Source organism: Symphodus melops (assembly GCF_947650265.1).
Source record: "Symphodus melops genome assembly, chromosome: 7".
Taxonomy (NCBI): domain Eukaryota; kingdom Metazoa; phylum Chordata; class Actinopteri; order Labriformes; family Labridae; genus Symphodus; species Symphodus melops.
This window is the reverse complement of record NC_136697.1, coordinates 9,455,927-9,475,299: the sequence shown is the minus strand read 5'-3', so window position 1 is coordinate 9,475,299 and position 19,373 is coordinate 9,455,927. Positions and strand designations below refer to the sequence as shown.

At 41.5% G+C, this 19,373-nt stretch overlaps 3 protein-coding genes across 10 annotated transcripts; 2 read left to right on the top strand and 1 right to left on the bottom strand.

Annotated features, from left to right (window-relative positions):
• The first annotated feature begins 763 nt into the window (after positions 1-763).
• On the top strand, positions 764-4,115 carry LOC306827435 (uncharacterized protein). Its single transcript, XM_079349238.1, has 5 exons — positions 764-1,168; positions 1,478-1,623; positions 2,017-2,110; positions 2,487-3,818; positions 3,878-4,115. Exons 1-4 carry the CDS (start codon positions 910-912, stop codon positions 3,446-3,448), a joined length of 1,461 nt encoding a protein of 486 aa, XP_079205364.1. The 5' UTR covers positions 764-909; the 3' UTR covers positions 3,449-3,818; positions 3,878-4,115.
• Positions 4,116-4,866: 751 nt separating this feature from the next.
• LOC306827437 (zinc-binding protein A33-like) lies at positions 4,867-12,015 on the top strand. Of its 8 annotated transcripts, XM_079349243.1 has the most exons (9): positions 4,868-5,065; positions 5,563-5,694; positions 5,824-6,083; positions 6,232-6,552; positions 7,802-7,876; positions 8,122-8,206; positions 8,293-8,361; positions 9,843-9,896; positions 11,373-12,015. In XM_079349243.1, exons 3-9 carry the CDS (start codon positions 5,832-5,834, stop codon positions 11,894-11,896), a joined length of 1,380 nt encoding a protein of 459 aa, XP_079205369.1. In that variant the 5' UTR covers positions 4,868-5,065; positions 5,563-5,694; positions 5,824-5,831; the 3' UTR covers positions 11,897-12,015. The 8 variants fall into 8 exon arrangements, with proteins under 8 accessions (XP_079205371.1, XP_079205372.1, XP_079205369.1 ...); XM_079349245.1 differs by lacking the exon at positions 5,563-5,694 and having other exon boundaries at positions 4,867-5,065; positions 5,818-6,083; XM_079349246.1 differs by lacking the exon at positions 5,563-5,694 and having other exon boundaries at positions 4,867-5,069; positions 5,818-6,083.
• A 388-nt stretch (positions 12,016-12,403) lies between these two features.
• Positions 12,404-18,052, bottom strand: tox4a (TOX high mobility group box family member 4 a). The gene is made up of 9 exons (XM_079349233.1): positions 17,562-18,052; positions 17,409-17,474; positions 17,027-17,323; positions 16,711-16,932; positions 16,047-16,382; positions 15,660-15,740; positions 14,854-15,540; positions 13,924-14,066; positions 12,404-13,120 (listed from the first exon to the last, which is right to left on the bottom strand). Exons 1-9 carry the CDS (start codon positions 17,727-17,729, stop codon positions 13,063-13,065), a joined length of 2,058 nt encoding a protein of 685 aa, XP_079205359.1. The 5' UTR covers positions 17,730-18,052; the 3' UTR covers positions 12,404-13,062.
• Positions 18,053-19,373: the final 1,321 nt, after the last annotated feature.

The window sequence follows — 19,373 nt, the reverse complement described above, 5'->3', positions numbered from 1 at the left end:
CCAACATGTCTCCTCCACTTACGTCTTAGTCCCTCCCACCAGAGATGCACGGAGAGTTTCATGGAAATGAAATGAAGCAGAGGAGAGAGGAACAAGGAACTCTGTTTTAAGAGACATGAGACGTGCTTTCTTCTACAGCTTCATGTGAAGCGACATCTGACCATGTTTAGCTGTCAGTCAGCTGTTTATGTCCACACAAACTGTATTATTTCTAATCAAATACACACAGTAACAGTATTTAGTCTGTGTACTTTACCTGGTAAGAAACACCTGCACATGAAGAAAAAACTGCAGTCTGCTTTAAACCAAAAGGACAATTTCTACTGACAAAAAGATTTGATTTTGAATTGTCTATTTATCATTTGTATAAGTTTTGACTTATAATTCGACAATGACCTCTGTATGAACACATATTTATGCTTCAGGAATACTGAAAATGATTTCTAAATTATAGAAACTTTACCAAAGTAAATAACTGAATGTAAAACGTGTTTCTGACTGACAGACTCCTTCTGCATCAGCATGTCATCCTCATCAAACATGAAAACAAACAGTTTGAGTCATGAAAAGAAAATGAAGGAAATATTCCTGGTGTTTTCATTTTAACACTTTATATTAACAGACAGTCTGACAGTGAATCCTCTGAAGGCCTTTGTGAAGCGTTAACAAATCACATTTAGACTGTAAATAGGAGAGAGACCCCCTTTCAATCTTTTAGCTCCGCCCTTGTCCTATCTGCTTCACTTTAGCGTTTTACGCGCATGCGCTCTTAAAAGACACGCCCCTTCTTCAAACCATGTGGCTTCAATGGTAAATAAAAATCTCTGCTAAATTTAAAGTCCCGTTTTACTCGTGTTTTTTTTTTTTTTTCGTAAACACGTTTAAGTGTGCACAGTTGGAGCAGCCAAGATGTCGACGGGCAGTGTGAACCTGCAGGCCCAGGTGGAGTCTGTGCTGGGAGCGCTGCTCAAAGTGGCCACAGTGGAGTTAACCAAACTGTTTGAGAGCAGGTATCAAGCCTCAGCGCAGGGTCTGGAGTCGGGCCGCACTGAGGACAGAAGGGGCATTGAAACCTTGGAGACAGTGGATAGATTACCGACCGGAGACAATAAACGCAGTATAGGAGTGCAAGTGGACGAAGACATTTATGTGCCGTTGCAGCTTAGTGGTGGGTATCTTTCGAGATGAAAATACTCTCCCTTCCTGTTTACGTCCATGGCTGAGCTGCAGGGACGCATGCACGAGTGGAGTGCAGACAAGTCGCTCCTTAAGACTTTAGATAAATAATCAAATCAGAATCATAATATTCTAAATTTATGATGCACTATTTGGTTCAGGTTGAATTTGTTTGGAAACGTCACTGTGTTTATTTGTTGATGTGTAAATGATTGCTGCTGTGAGTGTCTCTCCTCCACACACCCAGGGTGAAGGAATGTATATCGCTCTCTATCGTAACCCTCCCCCCTCTTCTCCATAGGTCCCCCTCTGATCCCAAATGGCCATTGTTTGCGAGACTTCAGCGAGGTGGAGGTGGTGGTGGAGGGATGCCTCATTCCTTCAGAAATCCTTTTGGCTGAAGATAATGGACAAGTTGACCCCCAGTGTTCCTCCCGTAAGGAACAGGTCAGTGAGGATTTATAGGGTTCTTAATCAGCCATGAAAGGGGAGGAAATAAATGACTGTGAACAATTGTGACTTTTGCATGAACTTGTCATTAGCAGGACATCTAATCATGTTTGAGTTTGAATTGAATGCTCCATGCCGAGGTTGTTTTACTTGACTTGAATTGCACAGGTTTTATTCTGTAATTATGTTTACTCTTAGTCACATAGGGGCTCCTAAATCTTGTTTGGGGGATTATTGTATACAGAGGGGAGGGGGGACCGCGGGTGTGTATTGTAACTAATGTCTTGTGTCCTGCCTGTCTGTATACTGCTACTGGATGCCTTGAATTTCCCTCGGGATCAATAAAGTATCTATCTATCTCTCTCTCTTTGATATGGTTCTCTCGATCAGATCGTGTTGCAGAACATGGAAGTCGTGGAGTTGAGCGAGGTGGAAGCAGAGACAAAAGCTGAGAGCTTTCCCCAAACAGAAGCAGTTGTAAATGGTAAGGAAATAAGTGAGTGAAAATTCAAAGCTGAAGCCCACTAACAGTCTATTTTAAAAATGAGAAAGTCTATGTAAAACATACACAAACATATTGTACTAAAAAAATAAAAAACCGAGTGAGGCCTATCGTTTTAAGATGTATTGTTTTCCTTGTCTTGAAACATGTTTAAAGTTCAAGGCACAAAGAAGCCGATGTGTACAGAGAGAAACTGATCAAGTTATGGACTTTTTCTGATAAATTGTCAAGACAGCAATAACAATGCTGACATAATACCATGTGGGAGCAATACTCGTGCACTGAGATATTTTAGATATTTCCATCTTGGTGTTTTACAGTGGGCAGTTTTAACATGTCCTGTTTCCATGTCTTTCAGCCTCTTCGGGGACTTCGATGAAGACATTAAGACATGGCTCTACTGCTACTAAACAGACGCCTCTCATCATTCAGCCCGATACGAGTGATATTCTTTCTGAGGAGAAGGTGAAATTTGTTTGCCCGCTAATCCTCAAACCACAGTCTCAAGCCCTCAAAGCAGACAGCTCAGAGTCTCCTGTTCAATCCGAGCCTCAGCCAGCCCAAGTCAGCACCGCCAAGGGCACAGCCTACAGTCCGTCCCCGTCTGATGGGGCTGTGACTCCTGCTAAGGTTTGGGAATCGATCCACACTCCCAAGGAGACAAATAGCAACCTCCATTTGACACTGAAACGGACTTCACCAGACAAAAAGCTAACAAGTCCCTGTGCAGTTCAACTTGTGGACGTGGTCAAGGTATCTAAATGGAAGACGAGGCTTCAGGATGATGTTGTTAAAGGTCAAGATACTTACCACAAAACTGACATGCCTCTGCCGAAAGACCTCCGCCGTCACCAGGGTCTGCACACAGGCCATCGCCTCTGTTGCTTCACCTCCTGTGGAAAAGGCGTTTGGCGACTTCAGAAGGTGGTCACACACTCCCGTGATGGATACATGTGCAGCATCTGTAAGAAGACATTCAAACGGAGGAAGGTTCTGCGACGGCACGAGCGCTTTCACACTGGAGAAAAACCATACTCTTGTTCAGTATGCTCAAAGACATTCGCCCTGAGGAAGAGCCTCCGACGCCACCAGAGGTTCCATTCGGGGGAGAGGCCGCACACCTGCGTGCAGTGCAACAAAAGCTTCCGTCTGCGAGAAAATCTGAAAGCACATCTGAGGTTCCACACTGGAGAGAAGCCTTTCAGCTGCACCACCTGTGGAAAGATGTTCAGGATCATGAAGAACTTGGAGAAACATGAGTGTGATGTTGTCCCTGTCCCTGCATTTGTTCCTTCCTTCAGGACGATTGCTGGCTTCTAGCAGGGGCAGAAATGGTTTCTTCAAGTGCTTTCATGTTCTACCTCGGACTTAAAAGACTAGAAGTAGAAAACTGCCATGTAAAGTTAAGAAAACCAATCTTAGAGATCTAGAGTTACACTCAGTATCATCTGGCCATTGCAGAAAGGTTTTATAATAACACACATGAGGGAGATTCAGTGAGACAGAGGCGTTATAATCACAATCGGCTGTATTGGTTATTTCTGCTAACTGTGCTCTCACTGTACAACTGGTGTGACATTATCTATGAGCATTAATGAGAAGTCAATGTTTACTCTTTATTGAGTCAAGGAGCAGCAGTTTGTTCATCTTGTTAGTCAGAGACATTTGCCAGGTGAATGCACAGTGCGTAGTCCCCGCTGCCTCAGTTTGACAAGCGCTCCTGTTCGCTTCCCGGCGGCTCCAGCAAAGTCCATAGCGAGCTGCTGCTCCTCCAGCAAGATATACTACTACTACTACTACTACTACTACTACTACTACTACTACTACTACTACTACTACTACTACTGATGGTTGTGGTCTTTTTTTTATTTCATGTTTGTGGACTGCTGCAGTGTGCAGAATCTTGTTGAAGCTTGTCGTAAATGTTTTCTTGCACGACAAGACATTTCGTGAAGATTTTCAGAGAAATAAAGACCCTCAACTACAATGTGCTTTTTGATCTTTGCTTTTATATAAAGCTTTTTTTTATTTTTAACTTTACATATAGCCTACTCTAAAAAAGTTTTTTTTAAATGTGTGATCTTTTGAATGTTCTGACTGCTTTCTTTTATTCACCTTGTTTTCTAAAACTATTCATGCTGACTTTATAAGAAATCTTGGTTTAAACATTTTAAAGCATTTTACTGTTATTCCTACAGTCAGACATATTGTGATGTCATCTTTTCAAATACTATCTTTGGCTGTTTTATACTTTTTAATAAAGATATTCTACATTTACAATGGTCTTTATCTGATTTTTTTTTATTTTATTTAGGAAAAAAACGTACAAGATAAAATGATGAAGAAACAGTTGTACATGGTTATGTATGTGTAGTAATTAAAAGTCCCATCAAAAGCTTATTCTAAAACTGTTTTAAGACTTGTGCTGAGGTTACGTCATTACTTTAATGGTGACCAAGAGGGTTTCTGTTTTGTGGATAAATACATTTACAGTGTTAAAGAAGTGAAAAGATAAATGTACACTGGACGAAGGCTAATGAAATTAAAGAGTGTCAGCCTTACTACCGTATTTTATCCAAAGACATTGACTTCAAACTAGTAACACGTGATCCACGTTTTACTGTTATTATATTATTTATTTTTATCTCCTTTAAAATAATGTATCTATCCCGCATGGATACCCATAATGCCTTGGGCGATGTAAACAGGAAGTGCAATGTTTCGAGGGCGTAACCACGCGTTTTGTTTATTTAATAATGTTTACATTTGGATGTTATGAAGAACTGTGAGCATGTCTTGTCACCATGGTTTTAAATCCCAAACAGAAATCGATGGATTTGAAGGTTATGCTTTGATGAGGTTTTGTTTTCTTATTAAGTTAAATCTGATTATTAAACTTTTAATCTTAAATCTGCAAGCGGGACAACCAACAATTGAGTGAGTACGTTTCTTCTGTTATATCTGTTATATCTTGGTAAATCTTACAAAATACTGAGAGAGCCATTTCTGGTTTAAATTTGAACAATACACAAAACACACACCATAAAAAGTTCACATGTAGAAAACATGGTGTGCACAGCCATGTTACACCCACACAGGTGTTTTCAGTTCAAGAAACACCTTGATTTACTGCCAGAAGCTAAGCTGTCAGTCTGTAAGCTTTGACAAACAAAGGGTTTTTTTGGTGCACTTTTACTGAACAGAGCAATTTAAAATGATCATTTCACATGTATTGACTAGATTACTGTCCTCTGCTGGATCATACTACACACAGTCTAATAGCAAATAAAAAAGTCCAGTAAATATGTGTTAATGATAAAAAATCTGTATGAATAACATCATTTTAAACATGTTTTAAACTTATTCTGTGGTTGGGGGACATGATTTGATCATGTGATCCTGTATTCAACCTTTGATTTGATCTATCATGTCAGGGGTTGGTCTCAACCCTCCTCCTCTTCGCCCCGCCCACCAGGAAGTACAGAAATAAAGTCTAAAGCGCTTTCACTTCAGCTATGAAGAAAAACAGGCAACACTGACAGTCTTTCTCAGCTTGAACTTTAAATATGATACTTGTTTTACCCATTAGAGATCACTACCTTTCAATGGTTACCTCATGTGCTACATTTAAAGGCTGAACTTTACTCCTTCCTGTTGTCTATTTTCATGCTCACTGGAACTTTTTGGAGAAAAAGGGCCAACAATGGCAAATACAGATGAAGAAAACCTTGAGGAGATACTGACGTGCCCAGTGTGCCGGGACATATTTAAGGATCCTCGGCAGCTGCCTTGTGGCCACAGCTTGTGCATGAGCTGCCTGGAGACCATGCTGGATCACGCCTCAAACGTTCCCTTCAGGTGTCCAAACTGTAGGGAACATTTTGGAGCGGTCCTGAGGATACAGAAGAGCTACGCACTGTCCAGCATTGCAGAGGATTTCAAGAGGAACAGGAGGGTAAAAAATCTTTAAGCACAATTCACCTCAAATCAGTTTTATCCGATAAGATATTGAGAAGTTATAAACGTATTTTGTAGAAAGTTAAAACAAATACTCAAAAGTAAACATAATTTGACCTCCTTAACCTTCATCCTATCTTTTTTAGGTGGAATTCCAGAAAAGAACTGTGTATTGTGACTTCTGCTCAGAGAAGACAACTCTGGCCAACAAAAGCTGTCTGAAGTGTGAGGTGTCAATGTGTGACATGCACGCCAAGAACCACCACGAGCTGCCAGCTTTCATTGGACATCCCATGGTCAGTCCTCTGTGTGACATGATGCAGAGGAAATGCCCAAAGCATGAGGACAAGGTGCTGAAGTACTACTGCAAAATTTCCAGACGCTACATGTGCAACATGTGTGCCTTGGAGAGAAAGACGCTCAGCCAGGCCAGCCAGGCCTGTACTGTCCTGCGAAGACAGCTGACTGTAAGTTTGAATAACACTACAGTGGGATAACCTGAATGGAAACTGAGGGGGAATTCCTGTTGCTGACAATGCTGCAGAAAAACTTGATTTTCTGGTTCATAACAATTTAGAAGTTTCTCTTTGACCCATCCTCCCCAATACATCTAGTTTAAATGTAAACATATTTAAATAATACATACATAAATATGTATGTATGTAAATATGTATGCTGGCTACATAATATTAAATATTAAGAAATTCATCAAATATTTCTTTGGATACAGAAGTGTCTGATCTGTGCCTGTGAGCACCCTCTGCTTTGGAAGATTCAAAAATGAATTGGGTCAGAATCAGAAAACCAACCATACCTAGCCAATCAGTGCAACTCTGTGGGGTGTTTGGGTTGCTTGGCAACAGTCAAGTTTTTAAACTAGCATCGTCCAGCTTTTTAGGCTAACTATTCATAGCATAGACCCTCCCAGAGGCCTGGATGGCAAAAACACCGTAAAACAATGGCGGCTCTTATGGGAAACTACTGAGCAGATTTTTAGTTCTTCCCGCTTCAGAGTCGATAAGTGATAATAAAACAAGATTGTGTTATCAATATCAAGAGATGACGTACATCTCAAAGTTTATTCGCTTCTCTGTCTTTGTAGGCCAACGTTCAACTTTTCCTTGGTTTGGAAAGCTTTACTCTCCTTTTACATAGGTCATATTAGATTTTTACCATATTAAAATTAATGTTGTATATAATACTTTCAAGTCTCACATTCAAATTTTGATACATCTAAAATTCACCAAGTTATACAACGCACATTTGAAAACAGTGACATTTGTGAGGAAAAATGTGCAGTGAATATCAGTGGTGTCATTTCTGTTATTGTATCAATGTGATACAGGATAAAAACCAAATGAATGAGTTGATATGCAGAGTTGATCCATGAACATGGTTTCACTTAAAGCAAGAAATCCAATGATAGCAAAGCTCTAGTTAGTGACTTCATGGGAATCGATCAAGAGATGTACTCTGTCTTGCGTTGTGACTTGTGAAAAACAGGACAGGTTATAGATTTCACGCTGGAAGTAAAATGTGAAAGCTGGATTATTTATGTTTTTCTGAAGACTCTAAAATATATGATACTTCCAGATGGCCTTGATTTTTTTTGCAAAAAAGAAAAAAGAGGAGATGCCAAAGTGCCCAGATGATAACATATGTACAAAGCCTGATGTTAAAGGCTTCAAAGAATAGAACTGTGTTTGTGTTCAACAGGAGTACATGGACCAGAACTTCAAAATCCTGGAGGAGCAAATGAAAGAAACCAATGAGTTGGTGAAAAAACTCAAGGTAAGGCGTGTTTAAGTGCCTCTATCTTTGACTTTAATCATCAATGAGATGTTTTATAACACCAAATCACAGCAACAGTTTTCTAATGACACTTGAGATATGCAGCTGGTTTCGATGGTTCTCTTTGTAATACCGATACTACAATGAGCCTGCATAGAGAAGCCTTTTGCTACTGTTATAAAAGATTTAGGTTGTGTAATTATATATTTTTCTATACATCTAATATTATTTTCCCTTGCTGACAGAAACCAAAAGTGAACCGTGCTGGCTGGCCCTTCAACATTGTCACTGGGATGCTGCTCTTCCTGTGGTTCATTGCTCTGTATTATGGTTAGACAAGCCAATGTGTAGTCGGGGTTTGTTCTTGTATGTACGCCATCATGAACTCACTGATGTCTGTCTTTGTTTCCAACCAGCCTTGGACTACGCTGTGGAGAACCATTCACTAGTGAAAGAGCTCGAGATGCAGCAGAACCGTGTCACAAGTAAGATCCCCATTAACACCTACTCACATGAAAACAACCAAACAGCAGCATGAGTTCATGAAGGGGCCACAGATTTATGTCAGACATATGATGGAAAATTTAATGCAAATGTAATGTTTGCATTTTAAAGGCTCTTTTTGTCAGTTCAAAAAAGATGTTTCATTTCCAAGGAGAATGTAACTGCTGTCTGTAAATGGGCAGCTTCGCCCTGAATTAAAACAACGAAACAGTAACAACATTAACTACCTGCACCTTACTCGGCTAAATATAAACTCATGTTTGAACTTAAATTTTGTAATTTCTATATTGTTTTAAAATGCATGTAAGGCCATTAATAGTAATTGAACAGGTGGTAACTATCTCAGTTTAGTACTTGCTGGACTTGTAGGTCTTTACTGTGTAACATGCCATCTATTAGTAAACAAAAGATATTAATACTTACTTAAAAGTTCTTGAAAGAAAGACAGAACGTTTATTATTACAAAGAAATCTAACAGTTATTGATGGCTTTCTTATAATCCTGTCATTTGGGGGGTGGGCATTATTATTATTTATTTATTTTTTGACAAAAAAAAAAAAACGCCACAACCCAACAAAAACAAGACAAAACAAAACAAAACAAGCAAACAATAAGACAGTTGGATAGACCAAACAGAACAGAACAAACAACATAAAATAAATTAAATTATTTGGATCCCTTCAGTATACATAAATTCAACATTCAACATTTTCAGTCCCAGTACACTTTACAAATCTGAATGACCTGCTGAACTTGCCCCCAGCAAAGTTGGCTCCGCCTACACAAAAACCATCAGCCCCCTTGTCGATCCACTACCACGCCCTCGGTCACAGGACCTCCCCTCTCCCTCTTTAGCTAGATGAAAAAACCTGTGCATGAACACCTGGCTATGCCTAACCCAGGACATTGGCCAGGAGCCAGGTTTTCGGACCCTCCCACCTGGCATTGCTCTTTGAATGTTATTTTTGTTTGTATCCTATCATCCATCATTCATAAGTGCTCATTCATCCTAACCAACAGACCTTTGAAGGAAATATCCAGTTAGTGTGTCGTCATGAATTTAGTTAATGTCTAAACCTAATGGAGAACCTTTGGACAGACAAAGCCTCACGATCCCACATGACCTTTGGCTCAGGGAGCCGAGGTTGAAAAACAACTCATTTTCTTCACTGCGCCGGGTCACCAGATCATCCTCCTGTTGGCACATTCCTTCCCATTAGAGATTTGTAAAACAAGTGACAGTCCTCCACGCTCCTGAAAGGATATATTTTTCAATCCAGAGTTGTATTTTGTAGAGCGAGCGGTGCTGATTTGGCAGGAACATGTGACTATCTCAAAGAGTTCTGGTCAACATCACTTTTTTGTTCCACTTACAGAAACTCAGCAAACCTCGACAAGCTTTCTGGTTCTTCCAGTGAACAAATAATTTAAATAACCCCCCCCCCCATCTTCTCTTACACAGAGCTCTTCGTTGATCGTCCCATGAACAGCCACCACACAGAGACAGAATATCAAGGTACAGAATGATTTATTTAAAAATAATAGGGCTAGATTGGTTAAAGGAAATGAATCAATGAATCCTGGGCCGTGTCTCATGATTGTCATGTTAACCAGGTTTCTAATCTTCTTCAGCTTGGTTCCTAGATGCCTGCATTATGTTGTTCCTGTCTGGGTGGAACTTCATCTTTTCTTCGCTAATGGATGAGCAATAAAATAATTCTTTTCCCCCAACTCGTATGACTTGACAGAGCTTTGAGTTTGGAAAAGAATGATCAGAAACCCAGATTCTTTAGAAAATGTTGAATGTGTATGCCTTTATTTGAGAGATAGGACAGTGGATAAAGTCACAAACCAGGGAGAGAGATCGTGTGGGAAAGGAGCCACGTGGGATTTGAACCCACCTGCCCGCTCATGAGGACTTTAGCCTCTGTATATTGACCATGCGCCCTTGCCACTCGGATGATGGCGCCCCAAAACTTGTAAGAAGTCTGTACACAATCTGTTTATATTTAAGTACTGAAAACTTCACCAGATAAAAAACAACAACAAAGGAGTGTATGTTTTCATGCAAAACATAATTTGAAAAACCTGATAAAAACAGAGAAACCAGCTGCTTTACAGCCTTTGAGCGCTCAATTCTTAAAGCACAGTTCATATTTGATGTGAGGGCGACACACAATCTGAACGTTAGGTCAGAGGTGTGCAGTCAAACAAAAGTGATCCCTAAATGTGAAAACGTAAAGCAGTGGAATAAGCAAAAGAAGAATCATTAGGTCGTCAAAGTGGCTGAGCCATGATCACAGATCAAAATCTGAAATTAGCTCGTGTTTTCATTTTTTTAATATGCACTTTAGGTTGCCGATTAACTGGCCGCGGACTACTACGCAAAGGCTAAAGCTGCTCCTTTTATTGTAGAGAGGGATCCATAAAACAATCAACTACATTAGCTAGCGATCATTTTAATGAAGTGATGCTAACCCGCCTGTACTTTGGTTGATCTTTCATTTGTGAGAGATGGTTGATTTTCGTTCAGATGTTACAGTTAAGCTAGGGATGCACCAAAGTTTCAGCTGGTGACAGATTTAGTCCGATCAGCAGATAATGTGATGTAAGTTAACCGAACTGCTGATACAGAGAAGATGGTCTCGTTGGGCAGAAGAAGTCCCACTCTGATCTGCTCCGATGTCAATCATGATAGAAAACGTTTGCAGGGTGGAAGTCGTGACAAAGATAAGAGACATAGTGTGTAGGACATATCAGGGACATTTCAAGTGAAGAGATGACTAACAACAATATACATCAGCTCTCAGCTCCTTCAAGAAACAGACACAGATGAGATGAAAAACAAAGGACCTGACTTTCAAACTAAGTCCATTAAATTAACGGCCACTTTTATTAACTGGAGTATTGTTTACAAAGAAGTGTGGGAGCACAATTACTCATTTCAGTTAGTGTAAAAACTCCCTGTAATCTGTAACTGTCTGTTTCTCAGGAGTCGATCTGGACTCAGCCAGTCCTTTCCTCGGAGTGTCCGATGACCTCAGAACAACACAGAGAGTAAAAACCAAACTGCTCTACCCCAACAGAACTGGACGCTTCGATGGCGCCCCGCAGGTCCTCTCTGCCCGCTGCTTCTCCTCCGGTATCCACATGTGGGAGGTGGAGGCTGAGGGATACTGGGACATTGCTGTTTCCTATAAGAGCATCAAACGCAAGAGCAAGAACAGCAGTGCCTTCGGAAACAACGCAGTGTCCTGGAGCCTTACGCACAATGGGAAAGGGAAGCTGTTTGCCTATCATAACAAAGAAAAAATGCCTCTCCCTGCTACCTTGCAGAGCAGCCGAATAGCAGTGAGCGTCGACATCGAAGAAGGCAGCATTAGGTTCAGTGCCGTGGAGTCCACCATCAGACGTCTACACGAGTTCAAGGCTAAACTGAGCGAGCCGGTGTGCCTGGGTTTGGGGCTTTACCGCATCAATCCCCCCAGCAAAGCCTCCATCGTCAAAGTGTTGTGATGCTCTCCAAATGTATTACTCGAATGTTTAGCAAACACTGAAGCCGAAGAAGAACAAAAGCTGCACTCAATTTGGACAGCTCCAAAATAAACGCCAAAAGATGTCAAACAACTCAGGAATTTTCTAACACTGTTTTATTGTCCCTTGAATGAAGGATCTGTTCATATTTTTAACTGTTCTACAGAGATGTGTTTGAACTACTGCTCCATTATAAAAAGACTGTTTGACTTTAGCCCAATGGTCAGGGTCAACCCTTCAATCTTTAGCTAAATAATGATAGCAACACATGGATTTCTTCTCCAGACAGAAACAGAACTGATAACACGTCAGATATGACGTCATGTCACGCCTCGTCTTGACACGAGGGGACAACTCTGATCTCACCGAATGTTTTCTCTGACGCGAACACTTGTGACTTCAGTCGACATTTCCTGATTCACAGTTGGTATCGTTTTCGTTGATGGTAATACCACCACGAGTCGGCATCACAAACCACAGAGAGCAAGATGTGTTTGAGTGTAACGTCTCGTTTATTAAGAAACACTGAAGTTGAGCATTTATTAACAACTGAAATGACCTCAACTGAATGTTTTACAAAAACAGAAGCATTATTAGACGTAGAAGGCCATAATCCTCAGTACAGTACAAAACATACCAGCTCATACGAAGGCTTGTTACAGCTGCGTAGAGAGAGATGTGACGCATTCAAACACCTCCGAGCACGTCTTGTAAATGGGACAGATGGCACTGAACAAATGTGTTTTTAAAGCAGTGTAAATTAAAAAGTTGAAATGTTGATTCCTTTTGTCCGAGCGTTTCCTTTCAAACTATTCCAGTCGGAGAAGGGTGGAAGTGACCTGTGTTGACTTCATCTTTCTCTAGCTGCCCCGTCGTGCCTTGAAGACAAGCTGAAGGCTGTTTTGATCATTGAACTGTAACACTATATAAGAATATGCTGTCTCAAAAATACCAACGTGGAATCGCTGCCCTAATTCAGTACTATTTACAAACGCTACTTTTTTTATGTCTCAAACAGCGACTGTTGAATCTACAGTCCAAGTATAAAACGATGAGGAAACGGCGACACGGCTGTAAAAAGCGTTTTTTACAAACTGCCTGTATCCCTGCTGCGCCCGTTAACGCTGGCTCTGCTTTGATGATGTCCTTCATTTCACTGTTCCCATGTTCTGATTTCTGATTGAACACCACGTCTTGAATATATCTCTGAAAAACACAAACATATTGAGTTTTAGAAAACTTCTTCAAAGTGCGCTCAAAACAACAGTTTAAAGGCAGGGTAGGTTATTTTCTCCAGATACATGTTTTATTTTGGTTGAAATTGTCTTTAGGTCCTGATGGTAATTAATAACTCATGTGCTCTGAAAAAGAAACAAAAAAAATCCCCTCATCCGTAGCAGTTGTAAAGACGCAAAAACTTCGACCAATGTCAGCACTCGGTACACGCTTTCTAAGCCAATCAAACCGCTCTACTCCATGCACGAGCTCAAACTCAAAGCACGAGCTGAAATCCTCTTCTGGACCACCGGGAGGCGCCGTCCACACATCAAGGCGAACACAGAAACACTCAGCTCAGACTGTCCGAGCTGTGAACTCCACTCTCCTCAGTTAAAAACATAAAGCTGCACATCGCATGCATAATGTAATGTTTACATTATTCTTTTATATATTCAATAATCATTTTATAATTTTTTTTACATTAGTTTTACTGGACCCCGGTCACTTTAAACCGCATACACTGACTCTTTACACTGTTTACAGTATTCTATCTCTATATATATATATATATATATATATATATACAAATAATTCTTTTATTTTTGTGAGTGAGTGTTTATTTGTATTGCATGGCCTGTATGAGTATGTGACATAAAAATCTTGAATCTTGGACCAAAGGTGCTCGTGCACGTGAGTGAGGGACGGTGCGGATGCTACTTTCCAAATTCCATGCTCGTTGTAGAAAATGACCTCCCCTGCCTTTAACGTTGGTGTGAGAAACGGGTACACACCTGCAGTGATTGGCCACACACTCGTTGCTGCAGTACTCTTTGTCCCAGTCGTTGCTTTCCACAGCTGGGTTGTTACAGCCCGTCCTCACACACACCGATTTCTGAGTCCCACCACCGCTCGACCCATCCACCTCCATCTCATCCTGTCAGAGGAGAAGAACTTGGTTGGAGCGTCAACATTGAATTCACCCTCGAGGAGTTATAATTATGTTACCTTATCTTTGGATGTGTTTCTATACTCATGTCACAGCTGGTTGATATTCATCGAATAATAAATAAAAGACAGAAGCTGACGTAACTACAGTGGTAACCGCACATTTTTTTCAGATATGTGCAAAAAAATATTTTTTTTTTTACAGAGCGTTTCACAGATCTTAACAGTAATCAGATCATTTTCACAAGAGCTCAGCTTGATCTCATGGTGGCACTGCTCATGTAGCGGATCACAGCTGAGCAGACGGTCGGGCACAAGGATCGTTTTTCTGTGCATGAAAATCTTAAATAAAAGCTAAGAGGCTTTCTGAGAAAGCTGGCTGAAGTCATATTTGTAAAAGATTGGTTCAAAATCCACGTAGAAAAGGCCGAGAGAATGATCGGACTCTATCCTGAAAATGCGATGTCAAACTGTTTTTTCTGACAGCTGAGACAACCAGATCGCGATGTCTGAACCTTAAAAACTCCAGAGATTTACTTTAGACTTGTGTTATCAAACACAACTCAATTGGTACATTGTTTGATAAAAATGTGGCAGTTTCATCCATTTGACCTACACGCTGCACTTAGTAAGAATTGTTCTGTTATGACAACAGTCTGGCACTCTATGGCTGAATAAATAAACAAACTAAAAAGATCTTAATTCAGGTTAAACAGTGAAATGCATTTCTAATCATTTTATAAGAAAAGAAACAGTTTCTCTTCAGGTAGACGCACCTCCTCTGAATGCAGCACTTCTGTGACTTCATCATCGTCTGTGTTGGCCTGCGTGTCAGCAGAGTTCACCACCTGCACTGACACAGCTGCAGACTGAGCGGACGTCGTGAGAGCCACTGTGGTCGGGACAATCAGGGTGTCTTTGCCCTGCAAAGAGGCAGGCACTATTTTTATCTGGAGTGGAGGGGGAGGCGTAGCTGCGACTGACACAGGTACGCCTGCTGTGGTGCCTCCTTCACGAGGCTTTGCCTGTAGGGGCGGAGGTGCTGGGGCCATTTGTTGCAGCCGTGGTGGAGGCGGCGCGTTCAGCATCTGTTGCAGAGGAGGCGGCTGGCGAGAGGCGCCCGACACGACCAGTGTGGGCTGCAGAGTGCGGATCCCTCCAGGCAGCATCGTCACCACCTGACCCCCCGCCTGCAGCATGTGCTTAGGGATGATGATCTTGGTGATGGTCTGGGCGGGGGGCGCTGGAGCTGCTGGGACTTTGTTTGCCCCTGTGCGGGAACGTGTGGTCATCTCCGGGACATCCAGGATAATGTTGGAGGCACAAATGTTGGTGATGGTGTTTTCTTCAAGGCTGATGTTACCTGGGCGCAGAGCCTGACCTGCAGAGGGAAGGACTGCAGGGGTTGTGTTGATCACCGGTGGAGGAGGTGATGGGGCACTTTCCATTTCCTCTGTGGCAGGCTGCGTTGAAGACAAATGATTGTTTTTTTTTAGTTTTTTTTTTTAGAAAAGGCTTGAGAATCAAAATGCGATCCAACAAATCGACTTTTCTTCTCTGGATGAAAACTTAAAAATCATACCTGTGAGAGCTGGTTATCTCTGTAAGCTGCAAGTGCTTTCAAATACTCCCTTTTTGCGGTTTCATTCTTTCTCTTGTACACCTATTGGACACAAAACAAGCATGGATTAATTTGGTTCACACACTACCACAACAGACATGTTTTTTCTTTCCTTTAACCTGAATGAAAAAAAATCAACTAAGACATCCAAAAAAGGAATAGGCAAAAAGAAAACCTTTCACAGAGGAGCTCCCACTTAAGGATTTATCAAGAAGTGACCTCAAGTCAAAGAAAAGCATGTTGGCTCAAATAGTCACTTATCCTCCTTGGTGTACAGATCTTGTTTTTGCTCATTTCCTTTGACCTAACAGATACTTATCTACTGAACATGAGAACATGTGTTTTTACCTGTTTCTGTTCCTCAGCCAAACTGTCCCACATGGACGCAACAATCTTGGACACCTCCCCAAAAGAGGCGTTTGGGTTCTGGCCCTTAATGGCTGCCTGGGTGTCTCTGAAGAACAGGGCATACGCTGAAACCGGCTTTTGTGGTTCGTTAGGGTCTTTCTTTTTCCGAGCTTTTTTAGCACCCGCAGCCGCCGTCACTGAGGCCAGCGTGGCCGGCTTACCCCCTCCTCTCCTGGCTGCAGCCGGCAGCACAGAAGAGGCAGGCATTTGATGAGATGACATGTGGGTGAGGGCAGAGGACGGGAGAATCATGGGGGAGTCTACTAGAACACTCCTCTGAGGAGAGAGAGAGAGAGAGAGAGAGAGAGAGAGAGAGAGAGAGAGAGAGAGAGAGAGAGAGAGAGAGAGAGAGAGAGAGAGAGAGAGAGAGAGAGAGAGAGAGAGAGAGAGAGAGAGAGAGAGAGAGAGAGAGAGAGAGAGAGAGAGAGAAATTAAATGTTAACTGTATGATCTAAAATATAGCATTTGATTAAAAAACACATTCAGACGTGTGATCAGTGAAAAGAAAGAAAAGACGTCCTCTTTAAATGCACATCTGGCACTGAGATACTTCAGGGGTTTGTGAAAAATCTGACGTGCCTTTAAGTAAACGCCAGCTCCTCACCTTAAAGTCGTCCATGTCCTCATCCTGCAGGGAGCCTGTTGGAGATGGGGTAGCAGACAGTGGCTGCTCTGAATGAGCCCCCAGACCCATTGCAAGCTCAGTCTGGTTTATAGTGGACAGGTGGCTGCTTCCCAAAAGACCATGGCCGATGTCCCCGAGCTGGACGTCAATAGTCATGGGGGACGAACTGCTGAAATGTGAACCACTTGAATTCCCCAGCTCCTGCAGAATGATGATAGATTGATTTTATTAATTTATAATCATAATAATAATCACATAAATAAAGGCAGAACAGTCTGCAGTTCTCCTCGCTCACCAGTGCAGAGGAGCTCAGAAGGGCCCCCCCTCCAGCCTGCCCCATAGCCGCCAGATTCAGCTGCTCCAGGCCCTGGTGGGACCCCGAGTTTACATAAGTGGAAGCAAAAGATGGGTCATTGGCCGCAACGACCAGGTTGCTTACAAGATTCCGGGGGCCTGAAGGTACCCCGGTACCGTCTGACCCATCTGTCAGCTCAAAGTGGGACACAGAGTCTCCGATGCTAAGAGTCGGGTCCAGTGAGATGGGAGGGATCTCAAAGACCTCATCTCCGAGACTGGGGGTGTGAAAGGTCTGCTGTAAGGGGGAGGAGGAGGAGAGAGGAGTGAGTCAGGGTTTTCCTGAGGACACTTTATAAAGACCATGTCTCAAAATCACTGACCTCCGCGGATAAGAAAGGATGAGCTGCTCCACTCATGTTCAGATAATTATCTCCTCCTTCTGGAAACTGAAAAAGACAGATACAACCTGGTAACTCCAGAGACACAGACACATTATTAGAGAAACAGATGCAGGTTTCAGACAGGTGTGTTACCTTGTTCTCCCCTGAGTATCCACTGTACGCCTGAGCGTCCAGAAACTCCGGATCAACACTTTGAGCACAACCATCCGTCAGGTCAGAGTAAAAATTGAGGTCCATCCTTATCTCTCTCTCAGTCCAAAACAATATCACGTGCTTTAAATTACTTATTTTAATTACCATCTAAGTTAAGTACTCAGCATAATCAGCTAGCTGCTGGCTAGCTGCCGTCGGTTAGCATCATGTTAGTGTCGTGACGATGCTAAGCTGCTAAAAATAAGAAGTGGGACCAGGGGAACATTTAGTGCTGCTAACACCCGAATAAGACAAACCTTTGTTGTCAGAACGGTACTTTAAAAGACGCAAATTTAACTGGAGGCCAAACAAAACCCATTCATAAGCTGGATGGATGCTACAACCAACCACCCTGTGAACCGGAAGGAGTAGCCTGTGTTGTGTTCACGGACTGTTGGAAACTACAGTGCTGTACTGCACTGACGAAACCGCCGAGAGAAAGTCATATTTTATTCGACTCTTTAGTTCCCTCTGTACACATGAACCGTCAGTTCCTGAAGGCAGCAGTGCTTCTCACTGCACGCATGAACCTAGATTAAGAGATAAAATAAACTCCATTTGATATCTTCATCATCAGCTTCATGTTAGCTTCACTTCAACTCATTGACTGGATCAATAATCTTCATTGCTGGTGTTAATCTGCAGGGCCAGCAGGTTTTCCTGAAAGGTCAGTTTATGAGACAGCACAGCAATGAATACAGAGGTGGTCCACAGTCTCTTGCACCTTGTGTTTTGGGGGTTGTAAGGTGAAAAGTTTGTGAACCCTTGATGTAGAGTGACTGGCTCATGTGTACTGTTTCATGTATATCAGTGGTGTCCAAACCTTTTTGTTGCGGGCCAAAATTGTCTCTCACAGGTCATTCCACAAAGGTGTTTTTTGTAAATAATTTTGTATGGAACTGTTTGTATGTTAACCTATAAAAATAACAGAAATACACAAATAATTATAGTGACAAACTATTGTTATATTTAAAACAAAACAGTAAGGCTTTGTAGATCAGAATCAATAGGTTTTCAAAAAGAAACCTTTTAATAAAAGGACATGAGATGCTTCAATTTTTGTGTTTTTGTTTTTCTCAGAATGTTTTTTTTTAAATATATAAATAAATGCTTTCTGTATTTACCTCAGGTTGTTAAATGCTTAGACAACAGTCTGCTTGTTTGCAAAAAAATATGCAAAGGTTAATGTTTATAGTTAACAAAAAAAGTGGAAAATCTGAATAACACCTCGGGCCAAAATTGACGGAAGAAAGGGGGCCGCAAATGGCCCCCACTTTGGACACCCCTGATGTATTTCCTACTTCTCTACTTGAGTCTTTAATGGATTGGACGCCGAACATCACAACATAAGGACAAAATAAACGAAACAGTCTGTTGTTGTGTAAGTTAGATGTATCAGTCTTCTTCATGTAAAGTTTTCACCTTTAGCACACTGGAGTAGTTTTTTCCACAGTTCTGCCTTTCGCACAGTAAAACCACCTGCTCTCAGGGTGTGTACTATTAAAACACCTGATCAAGTCTGACCCTGACAAGCTAATTGACTGATCATCGATACAATGACACACAGCTCAGAACAAAAACATTTTCATTTTAGCCTCCTTTCTCTCACATTAAGCTATATACCTCTTACATTCACAACTTACTGGGTATGTATTGGTAGTAAAAAAAAAAACACATTAACTAGAAAATATTTTACTCTATGTATTGTAATATCTTTTGCGGAGGAATAATTTAAGCTTTATTTAAAGTGAT